This window comes from Curcuma longa, chromosome 1 (assembly GCF_044706935.1).
Source record: "Curcuma longa cultivar G26 ecotype Majalengka, Jawa Barat chromosome 1, ITB_CL_G26_1.1, whole genome shotgun sequence".
Taxonomy (NCBI): domain Eukaryota; kingdom Viridiplantae; phylum Streptophyta; class Magnoliopsida; order Zingiberales; family Zingiberaceae; genus Curcuma; species Curcuma longa.
The window spans coordinates 2,501,580-2,524,536 of record NC_133861.1 but is presented as its reverse complement, the minus strand read 5'-3'; the positions used below and the strand labels follow the sequence as shown (position 1 = coordinate 2,524,536).

At 38.7% G+C, this 22,957-nt stretch overlaps 1 protein-coding gene across 1 annotated transcript; it reads right to left on the bottom strand.

The window, feature by feature from the left end:
- Positions 1 to 393: 393 nt before the first annotated feature.
- LOC141842762 (uncharacterized) lies at positions 394 to 17,476 on the bottom strand (the record flags this gene model as incomplete). Its single annotated transcript, XM_074730780.1, is given in 10 exon segments — positions 394 to 558; positions 4,010 to 4,169; positions 4,297 to 4,352; positions 16,219 to 16,287; positions 16,363 to 16,497; positions 16,572 to 16,640; positions 16,725 to 16,823; positions 16,925 to 17,051; positions 17,142 to 17,257; positions 17,338 to 17,476. Coding segments are annotated over 10 exon segments (1,128 nt in total), but the record flags the coding sequence as incomplete, so codon positions are not given.
- Positions 17,477 to 22,957: the final 5,481 nt, after the last annotated feature.

Sequence of the window (22,957 nt, the reverse complement as noted above, 5' to 3'; positions counted from 1 at the left end):
CATTCATACTATGTTTTCTGTTTCAACTAGTAAAGATAACTTTAGACGATGAAGACAAGAATCTTCACCATAAATTAACTTAATTTTCAGATATATGCTTAGCACCTGAGTATACGCTGAGTAATAATGAAAATGTTCTCACCCTCATGTCCACCACAACCATGTCCTCTCCTTTACTTTCTGAACTTGATTCAGATTAACCACCAAAAAGGGAGTGCAATAGAACCAAAACTCCTCGTTGAGAGCAATCAATAAGTAAAAAGAATTTTCTTTTGAAAAATGTATTTGCATAAGGAGAAAGTTTAAAACAATAAACAAATTTAGGAAAATTCTAACAATTCCATATAAACTGGTAATCCCCATATACTTTGTGGCAATCAATTATATACTTACTTTCCTGCTTGTGCCCTTCAACACCAGGAAACTCTCGTTTAGTGTGTCAATACTCTCTATGGCAATCAAAACCTGACCATTATAGAAGGATGTACATGCACGCTTGTAGCTGACTACCACGTTGTAGCCCAAAGCAAGCAAACCACCTAGGGTTGTCCGCCCAACCTGATTAAATCCGCAGAAAATAATATCCAGAAAATGTTTCACTTTAAATAAAATAATAGAATCATCTCAACTAAATTGGAGAGATCATTGAATACTTGGTAATGTTAAAGAAGCTGAAAAACTTCTTACCCAACTTATCAGGCCCGATGTTAATATATGGACAAAAACATTTAACTGAATTGTTCAAAATAGTTAATAACATAAAGGCCCCACATTTTCACATAATACAAACAGTAGTAATTTCAAGAAGCAAGTAAATATGAAATTCTTGACCTTAAGAATACCAAATTCAATATTGATAAAGAAAATTTTACAAGTTTCCTCTCCACAGTAGTAGCCATAAAATAATCATTATTAAACAGCCACTGCAATCAGTATAAGAGGCAGATCCTTGATTTCCCCAGAAATCATCAAAATAGTTCAAATTTTGCTTAATTCATCAAAAGCTATTGCGAAAAAGATATTCATTGATGTTGCATCCTTCATAAAATTTTATCAACTGCAGTAGACAAGAAAACTAAAACTATTAGTAAAGGAACATTTGCACAAACTACTAAGAAAAGATCTCTTAGAGAACAAATGGCTGGCTGATGTTTTATCCCACCATCTTTTAAAAAACACTGTTTTTAGAACATTTTCCATTTGGTTTGTATGGCATTTGATTCTGCACATAATTGTTCTTCAACATCAACATCTCAAATTTTCATCACAGAAATTTTGAAGGAAATCTAGAAAAAGAAACAGAAAAACAGATTTGCTTCAGAAATTTAGCAATCTAAATTTCCAAAAAAAAAAAATATGGTACACAAGGAAGGATGAATTTGCATGTTATGGTACCATTGTGGTAGTGAATGGACCTCTTGCACATAAATTAATGGCTCAAAAACAATAATGATGGTGTATTAATAGTGGTCTGGTGCCAAGACAAACATCAATTTACATATCCAACAAATATGTTTTAACTTTGCATGCTTGGAAAATTACAGCATATTTATGAGTCTTTTATGTCTCCTATGTGTCTTTATGAGTCTTTTATGTTTCTGATGAGCCCATCTACTAGCATTTATGTTTAGTATGTGAATGAATGAGTGAAATGTGAAATGAGATGTGAGAAAAGTGTGTATATGAAATATATAATAAAAATGTGTAAAGTGAATGAAAGTAATAATGAAGTAGAGAAAGAAAATGAGAGATATTTATGGATAATAATAAATATAATTGTTAGATGAGGAAAGATGAAATGTGTGAGTAAGAATTTGATAAATGTAATATATGAAAAGTGGAGATGAATGTGAGATAGATGAAATGTGATGAAGAGGTAAAAAAAGATTTAAAAATGGAGAAGAAAATGAAGAAAAGGAATGGAAATATAAATGAAGCTTCTTGCTTAATGAATAACTCAGATATTCCTCTATATCCAAGGCAACTTGGAAAGCTTGTTCTAGGCTGTAAATTGATTGTCTTAATAATTCTCTTTTGATTTTTTAAACCTTGCAAGAGTTTGTCTAGGACCTTCAACAATGTGGCTCCTTGTCTTTAACTCATGCAATTTCTGCATATAAGTTGATTACATAATTTGTCATAGTAATTTGTAGGCAAATACTTCTCTCGTAGTTTAGCTTTCATCTCTTGCCATGAGTTGATTGGTGGTTGCCTTAATCTCCTTATGTCTACTTCAACACCAATCCACCATATCTTTGCTAAATCCACAAGATTCATTTGAGTAAATCTTACTCTTGGATCATCTGACATGTCGTTCCAATCAAAATATTCTTCTATTGCATCAAGCCAATCAACAAATAAAGTGGGGTTTACTTTCCCTTCGAAATTTGGCACCTCAGTTGGAACCTTCTTTGTGATATCTCCAACAGCATCTTGGTAATTATTTTTCTGCCTCAAGAAATCCTCTAGCCCACTCAAAAAAAGATTGTTGTTGTTGAGGTGTTGGAAACCCTTCTTGAATCAAGTTGTTGTTTGCTTGAGATGTTTTTCCTTGCTCTCCTTTAGATTGAGAAATCATGGCTTCAACACCATTTAGACGAATTTGCATGCCATCAAGTTGTTCCATCATGCGAACAAGTAAGTCATCATGTTGACTATTAGTCAACTTTCCTCTAAAGCTCCTCCTGAATCTTGTAGACATATTAACTTAGGCTCTGATACCAAATACGTAGCACAAGAGGAAATTGAGTATCGGAAGGTTTGGGGAGTAGAAATCTAGAATGAAATAGTAAAAGAATGCGGAAACTTAGGTATCACCCCTAAGGGTTCTTAGGCATCACACCATCAAGAGATTGTATCACACAACTTAAGAAAACTCTCAAAACTTTGATATCTATTTCATATCCTAGCATTACAACAGTACACATATTTATAATAGGACTTATAAAGACACAAACTAAACATAAATTCTAGTAGATAGACTCATCGAAAACATAAAGGACTCATAAAGACACATTGGAAACATAAAAGACTTATAAATATGTTGCAATTTTCCAAGCATTTAGAGTTAAAGCATATTTGTTGAATATTTAATGTTGTCTTTTGACTTTTGACTTCAAACCTTGGAATTCATGAACTTTATTTCATTCCCAAGTAGGTCTATCATCTTCCAAGATATATCAAATTAATAATTAAGCTTTAGAACCTTTATTTCTACGTTTATAGACTTTTAATGGAGTTTGTCATTTATCTCCATCACAATGTCTCCTTTTATTTCATCTCCTTCCTTCTTCAACCTCTACTCTGTCACCCGCAACATACATAAAAGCGTCAGTGCCTTACTAAAACAATATCTTTCAATCAAAGGCCGAAACCACGGCATGATTCGAGATTTTAAACCTTGATGTCAAGTGGTATCGAGTTTCGGTGATTTACCGAAATGATACTTTTCAATCGTTTCGCCAAACCATGGTTTGAATAAATAGTCAACTCCAAACATGAAATAGTTAAGCACATGGTTGTTTATCATGATTGTGTTTATCATTGAAATATAAATATGGCTAATTTTTTGTGAAATGACCAATCTAAACTAGGAAGAAACATAACAATTAATAAGCACTAGATTATCAAATTGAGTATCATCAGTCAAATGAACAGAAGGGACAGTAAACAATAATGACAATGTTGTTAACATGTAAATATAAATTGATTTTTTTCCTATTTGTTTAAGCTTTTTATGATAAGTGATTAGTTAATCAACTTTAACATGGCACAAAAGCAATAAATCATGGGTTTGAATCTCACTTGTGTCAAAAAAATATCTAAATAAATGTATTGGAAGGTAAGGACAATAAGTTAAGTATCACACACATGAAGAGGTAATGTCCTCCACATATGTAGCGGAAGTGTTAACATAGTGGGGTAAATGATTGGTCAATCAACTTTAACAAATACTATTAATACTATCAATATAGTGAGCAATAATAGCAACATATTCAACAGTACATACCTCAAACTCAGCTTTTGGCCGAATGATGAAATATTTATCCACAATTCTTTGATCACCTAATGACAAATAGTATTTAATACCACATTGTCGAACTTTTATCCAATCATTTATCTTTGCTTCTTCAGAAGTAAATGGTGGCCGAAGATACATCTCAATAAAGCTGATAGGAGAATATGTTAATTAGGTAGAAAACTATTAACTCAGAAATCACAACAATTCAGCATTAGTACTTGCAAAAAAAAGTACAAATTTTGAAAAAGATTTTAAATCTTGTTGCAACCACTTACTTCTCTGTTTCTGCTTCATCCCCATTTATAGAGTATGATGCGCTTCCCTTAGGTGACTATAAAAATGCCAAAAATATAATCAAGAAAACAGACTTGATACGCAAGAGAAATGAGAAAAAATTGAATAGTATATAGACAATCAATAACTGCAGAAAAGGAAAATATGAGAGAATGCATGATATTTTTACAGATAAGTCAATATTATGTTTCAAATATTTTCAATAGAATAAAAGGTGACAACCCTCGTACAAGGTAATAGAAAGGCTTTATTTAAAACAAACTAATCTTCCTTTACTTTTTTCAGAGTAGAAATTTTTAGTGGACTCCAACAAATATAAACCAGGGTTCAAGAGGCAGATATTATAATTTTCCAGTAACTTCTGAACCTTGTGGTCAAGAAAATGACACTATCTGATGCAAGTAATGCATCTAGTGATTGTTACAATTCTGGATTGCATTCCAGGGTGATAGTCCCCAGGGTAGGTGAGCTCATTGGAGATAAAGAAATTCACAATCTTCATACAAGCCAATAAAGTAGTTGCTCCTGTTTCCACTCACAACAAATATCCTCCTTAACCCTTCATGAACACTAGATGCATTAAGCCACAGCACATACCAATACTACAAAAACAGAATACATGAGGGTAGTCAAAAATAAATTGAACATATTGAACTTGACGTAAGTTTGAATCAGATTTTTGTGCTTTATGAAAAATGTGAACCCAACCTGATTGTATATCTATAAACACACACAATGCACATACAATATACTATATGATAAAAGTATGTATTAGATTTTCTTTGATGCATGCACTAAAATAAAACCCAAAATTGAAAACATGCAAAACCCAAAATCCAACCTTATAAAAAACATGCTCTAATCCAAAAAAAAAAAAAACAGCTTGGATATTATTTTCCAAATTTTCAGGTTTGAATTTTCAGTAACCAAATCCATTCAGACTGGCACAATGGTTTTTCACAAAGCTGACTCGACTTGTTTTACTCCTAATACTACCACAAAGATCTCACATAACTCCACCTTTTAGACAATTAATGTAACATAACATTGGCATATGGGAGGTTGGCCATCACATGAAGAAGACAACTACGGGAGAAGTTGCAAAGACTCAGTGACCTCATTGATGTGCCATGGGTTTTAATGGGTGACTTCAACTCAATGCTCTCAAATGATGACCAACAAGGAGGGCTATGACACATCTGATTTCCTTGCTTTTGTGACTAGAGCTGATCTGGAGGGCATGGCATCAGTGGACTGCACCTATACATGGACAAATGGCTGCATTTGTTGCAAACTTGACAGAGCACTAATCTACAAGAAGTGGCTGGAATTTCACATTCACAGCTATGTTGAATTCGTTGTATCAGTATGTGGGGAGGCTCAACTATCAAAAAACCATTTATGTTTCATATCATGCGGACTGGACAAGGAATCTGAAATGGGTAGACAAAACACTCAGTTCTTTCATAATTTAGTCAAGAGGAACAATAAAAGGAACGAAATAGTGGTTATTCAAAACAGCACGGGTGAAATCATTGCATCCTGGAATGAAGTTACTGCTGAGTTTGTGGAGCATTTTTAGAAGTTACTTGGAACAGCTAGCTCTAGAACTGATTGTATCAGAGACATCTTAACCCAAGGACCAACAGTTACTGAACAGCATCAAGGCCTTCTCCAGACAACTGCAGCAAGCCCCCTCAATCCTAGCATTCCACTACCATCCCCAATGTGTCAACTTGCACCTCACTCACCTGGCCTATGCAGATAACCTTCTCCTTTTTGCTAGAGGTGATGAACCATCAATTCAAATCTTGGCCACATGCCTGGATCAGTTTGGATCCAAGGCGTACATAGCTGGGATTTCAGGGCCAAACTAGGCGGAGTCTCATGCAGATCACAAGATTCGAGAAGAACACATTACCATTCAGGTATCTAGGCATTCCCCTAGTACTAGAGAAGCTCTTGCTGGACTCCCTCATCAACAAAATCAATGGATGGCCACGTAGCACCTTATCCTATGCGGGGAAGCTGATTGATAGCATCAGTACTACAAGGAATGGAATGCTTTTGGTTATCCTTCATGCCTCTTCCTCATTGTATTATTGATCGGATACACAGCCTATGTTGGGCCTTCATGTGGATTACCAAGCACAGAGATTTGTCAGCCAAAGGATAAAGGTGGTTGTGAACTCAAGAATCTTAAGGCTTGGAACAAGGCCCTATTGTTTAAGGTACTATGGCACATCCAAGACAAGCAAGACTCCCTATGGATCAAATGGATCCATCACACCTACCGAGTTATAATGACATATGGACCTGACAGATGCATCACTCAAACTCACCACTCGTCAAAAGACTGCTACAAATCAGGGATGAGATACTGGAAGCATTTGGATCACCAGAGGTTGTAACACAACCGATGGCAGATTGGTTTGGGCAACAAGGCCAAGGTGTGGCACAAGCCTATGAGCACTTCAGACAGTCAGGAGCCAAGAAGGTCTGAGCCAGCACAATCTAGAAGTCATATGTTCAGCCCAGCCATGCCTTCATTACATGACTATTGGCTCATGGTAAGCTACCCACCAGGGGCAGGCTACCTTATGTTGAGGAGAAGACTTGCACATTTCGTGGGATTGAAGCAGAGACTCAAGAGCATCTCTTCTTTGGGTGTTCCAATATTGCCCAACTTTAGAGGAAGATTGGGCATTAGCTTCATATGTAACAGACGGTATCCACCTACAAGAGGATGTTTCGTGTGTTCAATCGTGGGACTAGACTTTTGACTAAAAGCATGACACTTAGCCATGACAAGCATGATCTATTATGTATGGATGGCTAGGAACCGACACTTATTTGAGGGTGAGAGGATGGATGTAGAGAGTATATATAAGAAAATACAAGTACATAAATACAGATAGCTCGTTTAACGAGAGAGCTTCTCTCCCTTCTCTCTAGGGAGAAGGTGATGGCAAGCCATCCCGAAGCTCTTAATGGTGGGAGGAAGCCATTTGTTGTGTTGCAGGGCATGTCCCTGCTCACCAAACGGTAACAAAAAGTACTAGGTGGCTGGCCAATGTTGGTCATCCTATAGCGACATCAAGCAAGAATCCCCAAGGCATTGGGCCTTGTGGTGCTGGAACAACAGCAGGCAGTGCCTCGCGTCCTTGTGGTGCTGCCTGTGTGGTAGGCAGAGACACCAGCGATGGTGCATCACAACATCCCTGGTGCAGTGTGAGCAAGGTGCCAAGACATGTTGTGGTGTGCGGCTGCAGGCAGAGATCAAAAACTGATGGTTAGGGAGACTACCGGAGCTGCAATTGGTGGTGCATTGAGTAGCACAGTTATGAGCAAGCAAGAAAGCCCTAGAACGTGAGCAGTGGGGAGAAGAGACACCTTAGCATCCTCCCTGCATTGGCACGAGTTAGCAACCACTTAGAATCTTCCACGTGGCCCACCCTCCAAGTTGGTAGCATGCATCTCAAGGCAGACCAAATTCTGGGAGGGGTTTTTTATTTTGAGCTGGAATTCAAATTTGGCATTCTAAACGATTCGAGCTATCGGGTTTGAGTTCACTTGTAGGATCGAGGTTGGACCGGCTAGAGGGGGGTGAATAGACAGTTAAGAAAAATAGTACTCGTCTTTTAAAAAAGAAACTTAATTACAACTGGATCGTTGCTTCCAAGGTGGTTAACGCTAATCAGAACTCCTTTAGGTGGAGAAGTCTTTACAGTTGTAGCACAGAGACTTACAGAGAAAATTACAAAGTAATTGATGATTTTACTTCTAAAACTCTAAGTCTTATTTATAGCCCAAGAGAATAGATCTGGATCATTGATCGTAGATGAACTTTCTCTTGGCCGTTGATCCATTGATGCAATTCTAATCGATGGTCGGAGACAACCTTATATCTTGAGCGTTGATTTGATAAAAGGATAAAATTTATCCTTTTTCTTTAATAAAAGATAAACATCTAAAAGGTAAATGTTTATCATTTTAATTCTTTTAGTGATAACGCCCGTAGCTTTTATCCAACCATTTGAAGCCAAGATTTATCACAGCTTTCATTATCCTTTATCAAGGATAATTAAGCTTTTATCTATTTGGCCATGCACATGCAACTTCCAATTTGCTTTATCGGTCAAACTTCCAACTTGGTCAAGCCTCCAACTTTGGTCAAGCCTAATCCAAGTCAAGTATTGACTTGGTCAAAGTCAACTTGGTTGACTTTTTGTAGGTAGATCTTCTGGGTGATTTTTGGCTAACCCGAGTTAGGCTCATTCGAACTCGACTCCAGCCTTTCGCCCCTCGAGCGTGCTTCCTTCCGACTTCACTGGTGTACTCTTCCATAGCTTCCACATCCCTCGGATTGCACTGAGCCTGTCGGCTCACTTCCCCGTGCAACCCTTCTCGTCCGCTACGTCTTACGCTCGACTTCCTTCGTACCTAAGTACTTGCACACTTAGCAGAAGGGTTAGAATAACACAGGACCTAACTTAACATGGTTGATCACATCAAAACTAATCGAGGTACCAACAATCTCCTTCTTTTCGATTACTTACCTTTTCCCCGAGATTCGTCAGTTCGGTTATCAAACCTTTTATCTTCGAGTGCAAATGCGCTACTGTTTCGCCTTCTTCCATCCGGAAGTTGGTCAGTTGGTTCCGGAGAAGGGCCCTTTTGGCAAGTTTGGCCTCCGAAGTCCCTTCGTGTAACTCTAGAAATTTTTCCCAGAGTTATTTCGCGGATGCGTATGTACTGATTCGGTTGACCTCTTGCGCTGAGAGTACAGAAAGCAAATGGTAAACTGCTTTTCCATTCGCCACAAAATCATATTGGTCCTTCTTGCTCCATTTAGTTAAATCCTTTCTTCGGGAGCTGCAAAACCAAACTGCATTATTATAAATAATTTGAATTCTGCCGTGAAGAATACCTCCATCTTGCACTTCCATTCGGCGAACTCCCTCTCGAATTTTGGCTAGTAGATGACGAGTCCGACCATTTTGGTTAACAGTGCTACAGTTGGCGGTTAGTCCTTCTACGGCGAATCTGGCTCTTATATCACTTGTAGGATCGAGTTGAACCGACAAGAGGGGAGTGAATAGACAGTTAAGAAGAATAGGACTCGTCTTTTAAAAAAGAAACTTAATTACAACTGGATCGTTGCTTCCAAGGCGGTTAACGCTCAATCAGAACTTCTTTAGGCGGAGAAGCCTTTACAGTTGTAGCACAGAGACTTACAGAGAAAATTACAAAATAATTGATGATTTTACTTCTAAAACTCTAAGTCTTATTTATAGCCCAAGAGAATAGATCTGGATCATTGATCGTAGATGAACTTTCTCTTGGTCGTTGATCCGTTGATGCGATTCTAACCGTTGATCGGAGATAACCTTAAATCTCGAGCGTTAATTTGATAAAAGGATAAAATTTATCCTTTTTCTTTAATAAAAGATAAACATCTAAAAGGTAAATGTTTATCATTTTAATTCTTTTAGTGATAACGCCCGTAGCTTTTATCCAACCATTTGAAGCCAAGCTTTATCACAACTTTTATTATCCTTTATCAAGGATAATTAAGCTTTTATCTATTTGGCTATGCACGTGCAACTTCTAATTTGCTTTATCGGTCAAACTTCCAAGTTGATCAAGCCTCCAACTTTGGTCAAGTCTGATCCAAGTCAAGTGTTGACTTGGTCAAAGTCAACTCAATTGACTTTTTATAGGTAGATCTTCTGGGCGATTTCTAGCCAACCGAAGTTAGGCTCACCCGAACCCGACTTCGGCCTTTCACCCCTCGAGCGTGCTTCCTCCCGGCTTCACTGGCGTACTCTTCCGTAGCTTCCGCGTCCCTCGGATTGTACCGAGCACGTCGACTCACTTCCCTGCGCAACTCTTCTCGTCCGCTATGTCTTATGCTCGACTTCCTCCGTACCTAAGTTCCTGCACACTTAGCAAAGGGATTAGAACAACACAAGACCTAACTTAACCTGGTTGGTCACATCAAAACTAACCGGGACACCAACATTCACTAGGTTCTAGTCTTCTACTACTCCACTTGAACCACTTAAACCATGGTAAGAAGGAAACAACAAAATAGAGCCAACAGATCTACACAGCTTGATCAAACGGCAACATCCAAGGGTGAAGATCCAGGTGAGTAGCATGTGCAACCAGCAGAATCTAGCACTATCAATTGGAGACCCAAGCAGCAACCATCAACCTCGGCAACCCCTATCCCCTCCCCTGCTCAGCCCCCTTCCAATGAGCCTCAAGGTCAACCACCACCAGCAGACGGGCATTCGTACGATGGCACAATTTGAGGGAGGTAGGGACAAGCGGCGATGGACTGATCTCTTCACTGCCAACCGCCTCTTCTCGCAGGACACTACTCTGCGATTTGAGACACAGGTCAAAGACCATGTTGCATTGGAGGAGCAAGATGTGGACACCATTGAGACTGCCATGGGTGCATGTTTGGTGGAACGGTTTGTTGGATGTTTCTCTAGTTGGTCAGTGATCAAAGTCATTGCCAATTGCTGGAAGGTGCATTATGATATTCAAGTACACAAGACAATGTGGTTGTTATTCAAGTTTAATAACGCGTCTAATTCTAATCGAATTTTGAGAGGAAGTCCATATGTCGCATATAGTTGTCCATTGCATTTAAAATTCTGCCCACGGGTTTCTTTTTTCAACACGAGGAGCTACAACGACTACTAGTTTGGATGCAAATCTCAAATCTACCGCTAGAGTATTGGACCATCCGCGGTTTAGCAAACTGGCCTCCAAGATTGGCCAACAATTATACATGAACCAAATGGAAAAACAACGAGGTAATATCATCTTTGCGAGAGTATTGGTGGAGGTTGATATCACCATGGAACCGCCGGCAATTCCTGCTACACTCCCCGACGGCACCAAGGTAGACCTCCCCCTACACTTTGAATCACATTTTAAATTTTGTTTCAGTTGTAGGAGAATGGGTCATTACACTCCTCAATGCAAAGCTTCTGCTGCCCCCAACCTGCCCACTGTGTTGCTCAGCATGTTCAGCAATCACAAATTGATACTGCACCGCATGAGCAAGGAGTGCCCTCCTCTGCTGGCCACCTGCAGCAAACAGCTTCTTCACAGCATATACTAGAGGTGGTGCTCTCTAATGGTCAGCAACAACAAGCAGATCTTGAGCACACCAAGCAGACAATAGCCACAGATCCAATTCCTACACAACCACAAGGGACAGAACAGATTGAACGCCAAACAGAAGCTGAGCCTTGTGAACCTGCCCCTGTGGACACATCTCCAGCATAACCTCATAGTGGCTTGGACACTAGTTTAACACAACAATTGAATGTCTCGAGTGCTCAGATCATTGAGGATGAAGGAGAGGCAGAATGGACGATGTACACAAGAAAGAAAACATCAAAAAAGACAAAGGAGTCACTGCTTTACCTGCACCACCTGGACTCAACAGCCCTATTCAGTAGCTCATCCTTGTGTGGACATCCCCAAAGAATCAGTAACGACATCATGTGTTGGTGGACAACACAAAGCAGGGACTAGCATGCCTCGAGGGCTGGGGAAAACTACTCAGTTCTTAGACATTGTGACTGCAACTAAGGGGAAAAAGAAGATCAACAACACTGGCCGTCTCAGGGGTTATGAAGCTAGGCTCATGGAATATACAAGGCCTCAATAGGGGCCTCAAGCAGAAAGGGGTGGAGACCCTCTTCCACAAGTTTTGGGAGTATTGGAGACGAAACTTACGACTACCGGTTACCATAACTTTCAATCGAAGAATTTCCAGCAACTTCAGCTGGCACAACATAGTATTACGGGGGGCCAGAGTCAGATACTATTGTTATGGGACAACCAAAAGGTTGATCTAGTAATCCAAGAATGGGATGAACAGTTCGTGCACTGCTTGGAGACCTGCAGGATTTCACACAAGCTGTTCGCTATCACTTTTGTCTATGGAAAGTTGTCCTTGATCAGTAGGGAACCGTTATGGGAAAGTTTGTTGCGTCTTACAACTGATATGGTGTTGCCATGATTAGTTTTGGGGGATTTCAACTCTTACTTATCGTCCGAAAACAAGTAAGGAGGGCAACCGGTCACACAATATTGTATTGCAGATTTCTAGAATTTTGTGACCTCCACGGGCATGGAGGATTTAACATATACGGGTTGCCAATTTACTTGGACTAATGATCATATCTGTAGCAAATTGGATTGTGCACTTATCAACAAGGCTTGGTTTGAAGCCGATCTACATAGCTACGCCAAATTCACTCCTCCGGGCTGACTCTCTGACCATTCAACGTGTTTAGTGTCAGTTTTGGATGGTGGCACTCACATTCCCAAACCTTTCAAGTTATTTAATATGTGGGCCAAGCCTACCACATTTGCCGCTCGTTGAAAGCAAATGGTCAGCCTATAAACAGCAATTTCATCTGGCACTGCCCAATACAAGTTCCGGCAAGTTCTCAGCCTCTTAAAACTTGATCTGAAGCAACTCAACACTGCTCATTTCCAGCAGATCTCGGCAAGGGCAGCAGCTGCTCGTCAACAGTTGGAAGACGCACAAGCTGCAGGTTTGGACACCAGTCACATGGCGGATGGCTACAAGCTCTTACAGCAGAATGCAGCCCAGTTAAGCGCAGCAGAACATAGCTTTAACATGCAGCATGCCAAAGTGGGCTATTTCAAACAAGTGGACCGAAACTCAGCCTATTTTCACTCCCTTGTCAAGCGCAACAACCGCCAAAATGAAATCACAGCAGTAGAAAAACTGGATGGGGATCTAACTACATCATTTGAAGAGATGGTGCAGATTTTCAAAATGCATTTCCAAACCCAACTTGGCACAACATCCAGCTGGCAACCTCTCTCACAGCAGCTATTCCAATCTGGCTGGACCATCATTCCAGATCAAATTGAGCAGCTTACCCGCTTACCTACTGCTGAGGAAATCAAGGATGCTTTATTCGACATTGGGGATCAACGGGCACCCGGTTCAGATAGCTATGGGTCATAGTTCTTCAAGCATACATGGAATATAGTAAGCGCAGATTTTATTGCTGCCATCATGGAATTCTTTCACCATGGAAGACTATTTCACCAATGGAATCGTACACTTATAGCCCTCGTCCCCAAGTCCGCCCATGCTAGTAAGGTGATTGATTATTGCCTCATTTCCTATTGTACAGTATTCTATAAAGTTATCTCTAAAATTGGCAGGACGACTTTCTCCCACATCTTAGGCCACCTTCTTCACCCGTCTCAAGCCGCTTTTGTGTAGGTAGACTTATTATTGATAATATTCATTTAGTACAAGAGCTTTTCAGGAAATATGATTGCAAGCGCATCTCACCACACTATATTATGAAGATCGACCTACAAAAAACTTTCAACTCGGTGAATTGGGCATTTCTACATAAGGCTCTCCTTGGATTGAACTTCTCAGTTGGTTTTATTAGATGGATTATGGAGTGTATCACCACTACCTCTTTCTCATTGGCTATCAATGGTGGATCTTTTGGACATTTTGAAAGCTAGGGCGCTATAATAAGGTGACCCACTATCACCCTATCTATCTGGTATATATATTGAGATCTTTGGCAAGCAGCTGCAGCAGCGCACATCCCAGCCGGGTTTTGGCTATCATCCACAGTGTGCTCACCTCAGATTAGCCCACCTGGCGTATATAGATGACCTACTACTTTTTAACAAAGGAGATGCTGCATTCGTTGGGACCCTAACCCCATGCTTGCACTTTGGGGAGAGTGTTAGACTTCAAGTTAATCGCTTGAAGTCAAGCATTTATCTAGCGTAAGTTGATGGCACGACGTGCTAGAGGCTTCTCTCCATCATTGACTTTCTGGACAGCACCATGCCTTTTCGATATCTAGGGATTCCTCTAGTTGCAGCGCGTCTTCGGATATCAAATTTCACCCCTGCTGATCTATCGGATCAACGCCTGGCTACGGAAGACACTGTCTTCGCTGGCAAGGCGCGGACTTATCACATCTGTACTTCAGAGCATTGAGTGTTTTTGGTTATCCATTCTGCCTTTACCTTAGGGTATCATTAATCGCATTTATAATATATGCAAGTCTTTCATGTAGACATCCAAGCATCCTCCTGTATCATAGGCAGATATATGCAGATTGAAAGACAAAGGCAAATTGGGGTTCCGGGACTTGCGAGCCTAAAATCTAGCTCTCTTATCAAAGATCGACATTTGGACATGGCAAGCAGCTAATTTGGATTCCCCTCTAATTAAGAGATTGATACAGATACGAGTTCTCATATTAGCAACTGCCGGATTGCAAAGGTTGCTCGTCGACAACTAGCGGATTGGTTTGTACAAGATGATAGGGTGGCCCAAGCTTACAACTTCTTCAGAGCTTAGTCCTAAGAAAGTGTGGGCTCGGACAGTGTGGAGAGCTTATTTACAACCCAGCCATGCAATCACTTTCTGGATGCTAGCACAAAGTCGGCTCCCCAAGCGATCAACAGGATTATCTGGAGGCAAGCAATGCACTTTTTGTGGTCAAGTGATGGAGACACAGGAGCACTTATTCTTCAAGTGCCCCCTGTCGTGGAGCTATGGCTGAGGATCAAAGATTGGTTTCACATGCGTCAAGAGATATCCACCTACCAACGGGCGATGCAAGTCTTCAAGCGGCATTACCATGAGAGTAGGACTTTGACAAAAGCACAACATCTTGTCTTGTCATCTATGATCCACAATGTATAGAGGACCCATAATCGTAGTTTTTTGGTGAGAGACAGTTAGATATTGAGAGGATATACAGGGGTGTGCAAATCCATACATACAGATCTTTAGGTGTCTATTTAGATCTTATACTTCATCAGACATGAATAGCTCCTAAAATCTCATTTTGTACATTTTGATATATGTCATATAATTTTTACTTAACCAAAAAAGAAAATACAAGTACATGTATATAGGTCCCTATACATCTTCTCAAATTTGGTATTGTGTCAAACGTAAGGGGCTGCCTAAGGCCACGATGTACATCCTTTTTAGTAATTAACATAGTTTACTTATCTAAAAATGTGACATAACATTATCACCATCACCCGTGGCCACCGCCACCACATGCATGGCACGCACACACATGCACACACCAAGTAGTTCTTGCCTAAAAGAGCATAGCTAGTGAACTTACATTGAAGTAGGTTGGTCATCTAATGCCTACATTTTAAAGTCCACATAGCAAGAAGGTATGCTCCAAATACTCTAGTCACCACATTTAGTATATATTTAGTTGATGACTAATTTTGATGAGGCATTAAGATGATCTAGAAGGTTTGATTGAAATCATAACAGGACTCGATCAAAAGCAAGAGTAAAAAGACTAATTGGAATACAAGCAAAATTCATCATTTAAAAGTTTAGGCTTGATTGGATGAAGATGTCAAAGTCAAGGATAATGTTCTAGAGATTTAATTGGGGTTTGGCCAAGTACCTCCCTTAAAGGATTTTCTACTATAATTGGACAACTCAAATATTTCAATCAGGATTTCCTATAAGTTGCACATACCAACCACTTATTGGTTCTCTACTAAATCAGTTGGTGCAGTTTTAGAAATATTAATCTTAGCTAAGATTCAACAACCAACTCTTTTATCACCATTTGTTGGTGAATCTGGATACATGTAAAATTTTTAGAAAAAACAAAGGATATAATAGAAATAAAATCACATTTACCCAACAATTTATGAACAATGGACATAGTTGTAACAGTACTATGATAGAGGAATCACAACATGGGGGTAGTAATGGGTATAGAGGAAATGGTTTCCAGGCATGATAATATGATTCTGTGAATTTGCCATTTAGCAATAATAGAGATGAGGCAACTAAGTCTGACCTCACTTTTGCATTTCAGCTTATAGTAAGGTTCTCTAAAAGAAGATACAAAGCTGTTATTGATTCTTATCTGCAAAAGATCAGACGATTAGCAGAAATTCTTACAAGAGCAGGAAAATCAAAGAAACAGGTTTAGCATAAAAACCTGTGCATGATGAAGGTCCGGCTCAATATGTCTCCGAAACAGAGGGAAAATACTGTCAATCAAGTAGTCCAGAGAACAAGAATCTCCAATATCATGCCTTACTTTAGATAGGAGGCTGAAATGGACACCGCCAACCTAAGGTATTAAGAGTTTATGCAACAGGACTAGTCAAATTGTAAGAGGAAAAACACTAGGAGGAAAGCATTTACCACAGCGACCCTGATATCAAGAAGTGAGCGTAGTGTAGAGTGCAGTGCATAAGCACCATCTACAATTACCTGCGATCACAACAGATAGCAGGAGATTCAATTTTAGCACTAAACAAAACAAGGAAACCCAATTGGTATGACCATCAGACTTACCACACCCGACGAAGAAACCTTCAATTGCCGCAAACCAATTCGCCTTTTTTCTTGAAAATCGAACAAAGGCATCTTAGTATCCTTAGACTTCATCAAATCCTGGACTCCAACATCCAGCATTATTTTCAAATTCAAATCACACCCTCGTTCTAACGGCAGAAAGATGAAACCAAAGCGGATGAGGATAAAAGAATAAAAACCTGTAGGTTGCCGACAAGAGTGTCAAAATCTATCGAGTCCAAGTCATTCCCATCATCATTTCCGTTGCGGTAATTCTCCATGGAGATGACAAGACAGCCAAGAACCGACTCCACCTTTTCTGCCAAGCTACGAGCATCCACAAGATCAAACTCATCAAAAAAAAGTTCAATTTTCCAACCGTACGACACTAATTTGACAGAAACCAGACCAGATCACCTGGTTTTCCCTGATCCGCTGGGGCCACCGATCCCGACGGTGACAATGTGCCCATCCTTCTTATCCCTCAGTTCCTGAATTGCCTTGACAAGAAGATAATAGCCATGATCGAAGGACTGCAAATCCTCCATGATTAGTAATTGAAATTCTCGGGGCGACGAGGAGAAGTGAGGTTTAAAGAAGAGAGATGGCTTACCACGTGGAGAGGGAGGGACTGGAGAATGGAGGAGGAGGAGGGAGTTGGGGAGGGGGGAGAGGCGGAGGAAGAGGAAGAGAAATAATCCCTGCCGCCGCCTTCTAAGACCCGTTGAAGGATCTCGTCTTCCATCGGCGTCGCCAACCGGCGATGAGGAGGTTTCGTGCACCGTGCTACTTCCTGCACCTTAAAAAAACGAATAGAGCATAAATGGGCCGGATCTAATTGTAGTGATCTCAATTCGCCTGGTCCAATATCCGTACTGTGTATGATATTTTTTAAATTTAAAATTTAATTAATTGGTACGAGTTTCACTTTATAATTAAATTATAAATTTTTAAATAAAATGTAATTTAATATATTATATGTTTCATAATTCAATTCAAATAAAAAATTATGATTTTTTAAAATTTAATATTTATATTATAATAATATAAAAATTGTATCTCTAACATCTGTGTAGCAATAATAAAATCATAGGTGTTATAAATACATAGTAATTACAGTTTCATAGCTACTATAAGGTATTTAATTTAGATGGAAAAAAAATAATAATAAAAATATTATTAATATTAAAAAATAATTATGTAAAAGGAAAGATATATTTTTTATAAAAAAATTTAACATATGACGTCACTTTTATAATTCAATAAGAAAAATAAAAAAATATTTTTTTCACTTTTGCCATTATTTAATTCGTTAAACTATAAACTATGACAGTTCAATAAGCAAACTGTGCCGTATGAATCCGGCCTCGTACGGCAAATGAGTTACATGGACAACTCTACAAATGGGGCAGCTGTGCTAGCAAATCCGGCCTCGTATAATTTGTATCCCTTTTAACTTTTTCTCAAGTAATAGAATAGAATGTTCACTGTAGGATTTATGAAAAATAGCATCCAACTATGATTCTCACTCATTCCCTTTTTGTTACTTGTAAAATATGGATTTGTTCTGATATTGCAGGAACTAGAAAACTAAAATTTAAATTCTAGGATTTTTTTACAAAAAATTATGTTTTTGTACACGATCAAATGAATTTTTTAATATTTTTTTCTACTTTTTTTTTCCTTTGTATTCTTCCATAAAAAGCGGGAAGTAAAAGTAAGCTTGGTGTCTTATCTTGCCACTAAGGAAGCATACTGACACTATGGGGTTGGAAAGAGCAAGAGAGCAACATTCTTGACATAGTCTTTGAATGATAGATGCAAAGTAGACTTATCCCCAAGATGAGGTTTCTTTTTCTATCTCATTGGTGTTCGGTGCATCTCTTTTAGCATTTGCTCTTCCTTGCTCGTGCCAATGCAACTCGGGAATGTGGGCAAAAAGGCTACTTGTTCCTTTTCTAAAATTTCCTTCAAAAATTCATTTGAATCAATGCTTATGAGTGCAAACACGCTAGCTTCCCATTGCCGAAATCCAAGATATTCACTTATATTATTATATCTTTATGGGCATAGACAGGCTAACATGACATTTTGATTTCATAGAAGGTGAACATATAGATGAAATAAGCAAAAGAGAAATTAGGCATTGGGTGGCTATTTAATTACTACAAAGTTGTTATTATTCTGGTTGATCAAGAACTCCTTAACACAAATTTGAAGGTGTAAACCTATATTAGAATGTGTTGAATTCCCAACAAAGTTTGATGGTAGAACTTGGCCGTTGATTGTTAATCGTTCTTATTATTACCTACTATAAAGATGCTAGGACAAAATAGTAATTTAATTGTAGCAACGATGTAGATGTTGGGATGTATACTATAAGTCTTGCTTTTTGTATAAACATCTATTTTGCAATAATATTGAAATGAGAATCACCTTGGTCAAAATGTTTGCATTTCTTATGTAATGCAGTTGTCCACTTAATTTATATTGTAGATAACATGGTGTGTGGTGTCACACACAGAAGATCATGTTATCGGTTCCTTATAAATTATAAATAGTAGCTCACAACCAAGATGGATAGGGACAAACCATTGGAGTGGTTGTAGTGTAATTGGTATTAGTTTATCTTGACTATTAAATTACACTAGTACACTTTGTGTGTATTGAGCAGGACCGTTTGAGGTCGTTCGATTTATACTGACTATATAATCGAACTAGACCTCAGTTATTATGGATGTGCATGCTCTTAATCCCGATATAATAACAAGCACATATACTTAGTATGTATTTCTTTAATTCATCAAAGGGTGAGATTTATCTCGTTAAATCAAAAGGCCCGATGAGTTGGGAGATAATGCTATGTATATGGTGTGTTGTTGATTATAGAAGGAAACTGTGTCCTAATATTTAGGCTGATGATGTCCCCTTGAGGAGCTCATAAGGATTATCATGTAAACCCTGCAGGTGGACTTAGTTCCGCATGATAATAAGGTTGAGTGGTACTACTCTTGGATTCAGAAGTTAATTAATTGAGTTGTCAGTAATTCAATTAATTGACGGACATACGATATCTTAAACACAGGGAGATTAATGCACTCATGGTAAGAAGGAGCCCATATTATAATATGGGATTGGTGCGGTAGTTCAATAATAACCCTTTAGTGGTATGAGTTATTATTGATGGACTTGAGTTGGGTGTTCAGGGAGAACACAGGAAGCCCAAGCCCATCAGGAGGCCAAAACCAATTCCTCCTCTAGGTCCCTGCTGTAGCCTCTGGATAAAGCCTCGAATCCACCTAAGAGAATTCTGTAAGAATTTCGGGTAGAAAATTCTGTTAAGAATTTTTCTTGTAGGAAATTCTGTTAAGAATTTTTCTTGTGAAAAATTCTGTTAAGAATTTTTCTTGTGAAAAATTCTGTTAAGAATTTTTCTAAAAAATTCTGTTAAGAAATTCTGTTAAGAATTTCCGTTATGAAATTCTGTTAAGAATTCTATTTCTTCTAAATCGTAAACAAAATTTTGATATGATTTTTTCATAGAAATTTTGTTAAGAAATTTTGTTAAAATAACAAAACTTAATAAAGAAATTTTGTTAAGAAATTAACAAAATTTTATTAAGAGGTTTTGTTAAGAAAATAACAAAATTTAGTTAAGGAAATTTATTAAGAAAACTAACAAAATCTTATCAAGAGATTTTATTAGATTTTTTCTAACTAAATCTGGATAAGAAAAATTTGTTAGATTCTTTCTAAATTTTCTAAGATGACATAGCTATAAAAGGGGAGGTTTGCAAGAGGGAAAAACACACAAAATCTCCCTTTCCCTTGCTAGGGTCGGGCCGGCAACAAGGAGCTTTTCCCTCTCCCCTTTGCTAGGGCCGGCGCCCCCTTTTAGGCTTCCTCCCTTGTTCGCCCAAGCCTCCTCCCCTTCCCCTTTGCTAGGGCCGGCGCACAAGGGGCCTCCCTCCTTGCTAGGGCCGGCGGCCAAGAAGAAGAAGGAAGAAGAAGAGGAAAAGGAAGAAGAAGAGAAGGATTCTTGCTTGCTTGCCATCGGATAGAAGGAAGAAAAGCTTGGTGGTTCATCTTGGAGGATCGTTGCCCACACAACGTCCAAGAAGAGGAGAGGAATACAGCAGAAGATCAAGAGGTCTTCGGGTAAAGTCTCCTACACATCTAAAAGAAGAAAGGTACAATTTATTTTCCGCTGCATAAATTGTTTCTTTCATAAATATGGATCCTGAATACCAACACAAGAGCCCAATGATCTTAATGCATCGATCAAGCACCTAGTTGATCGAATATGAGGGCTGCTTGATAAGATTTCGTTTTTGAAAAATTTTTATCTGGCAAGAATTGAACGGAACGGAATTTCAGGCTCCCATTTATTAATAAAGGTAAGATTTTTTGTTATTATACTTACTTTGTATTTGTGTCAAATAACTAAGTATAATAATGTCCTTGGGTAGCTAGTTCTAATCTATATCATATCGATTATTTGAATCGATAGTGAGATGATATAGAGAACACTACCCTTAATCATTCCTAGTCAAGCATTAATATTCAGGGACGATGTTAATGCGCTGAGACTAGTATGTAGGTCAACTAGATGACTTGATCTCACAAGTCATGGATATGAGATATCGAGTTGACATATGGGTATACATTAGAGAATGTATACTGAATTGATCCGCCATGAGAAAGTTTCATGGATCGTTATATGAGTGTCATAAACTTTCTCATGTGACTATTGGTATGAATAGTCCTTAGACCTGAAGTCACTACAGTTCCCTACATAAGGAGTTATATACTTTGGTATCGTCAAACGTCACCCGTAACAGGGTGGACTATAAAGGCGATCACTGGATATGTAACAAATTATGCAAAGGGATGTGAGTGATGTAGATGAGATCTATCCCTCCCATATAACGAGAGTGATATCTTATGACTTCTTGATAGAGTAGGACCACGAAATGCATGGCCATGCTCAAATGAGTCAATATGAAATGTTGAGCTCATTTGCTTGAGTGAGTCTACTTGGGGATCAAGAAACATAAAGATTGATAAGAGGATGACACGGTCTATGCCTTATTATCAATCTAGATATCGAGGATAGAAGGACATTGTCATACATTATCATAGTCACGGAGGTTATGTCAGATCTCGACATTCTTGTCACTTGGGTAGCAATGATGCATTGCTAGATGCCGCTCATTTCTTATGTTTCTAAAATGAGTTTTAGAAACATTGCCAACATTACAAGAACCTATTGGGTCACACACAAATAACACTCTATTTGAAGATGAGTTCATTTTTAGTTTGACTAAAAGAACAACTAAGCTCATTGGATGACCTAGACTTGAGTTAGACTCAAGTTAGTTGAATTTGAGTTAGACTCAAATTAAACCAAGATGAATTTTGATTCATCATGCAAGATTAATGTGAATTAATCATGCAATAAAAGAGGAAGTTACATGCATGGAAGTTATCATGCATGAGTTGAATTTGAGTTAGACTCAAATTGAATCAACTTGGATTTGATTCATCATACATGATTAATGTTGATTAATCATGCAATGAAGAGAAGGAGGTTACATGCATGAGATCTATCATACTTGATTAATAGGATTAATCATACATTGATAAGGAATTGTTGGGCTTTTCGGGTCGTAAAAACCGCTTTTTGCGTTGCGGAAACCCCGGAAGCCCGGCCACGGATCCGTGCGAAGAATAAAAAAATTTTCTATACATGTTTTACTAGATATATTCTTACATCTACATGTAGAGACGTTACCCTTGAAGGGAAGCCCTTCGCGTATCCCGCTCGTCCTTATGATCGCTGGATCTCTAGGGTGTCAAGTGCACACCCCTCTATTTGTATCCACACGGATAAGGATGAAGAAAAACCTCTTGAGTGTGCTAACACTCTATGAGATTTCGTCCAAGGATGAGGAGAGGGAGAGGAGAAGGAAAAACCACCAAGAAAGAAGAAGGAATCAATTAGATTGAATGAAAATCAATCCTCTCTTAAGTGGAGTGGCCAGCCACATCAATGTAAAAGGGGGGGGGGGGTTACAAAACCTCACTTAATGCCATGAGTGGTAACTGTTAGGATCGGTTGAATAGCTAGAGGGGGGGTGAATAGCGTTTCTCGATTTTTCTTGATCTTTCTCTGCACAGAGATTAGCGGAAGCAAAAATATAAAAGAGAAAGAAAGAGATCAACGCTAACCC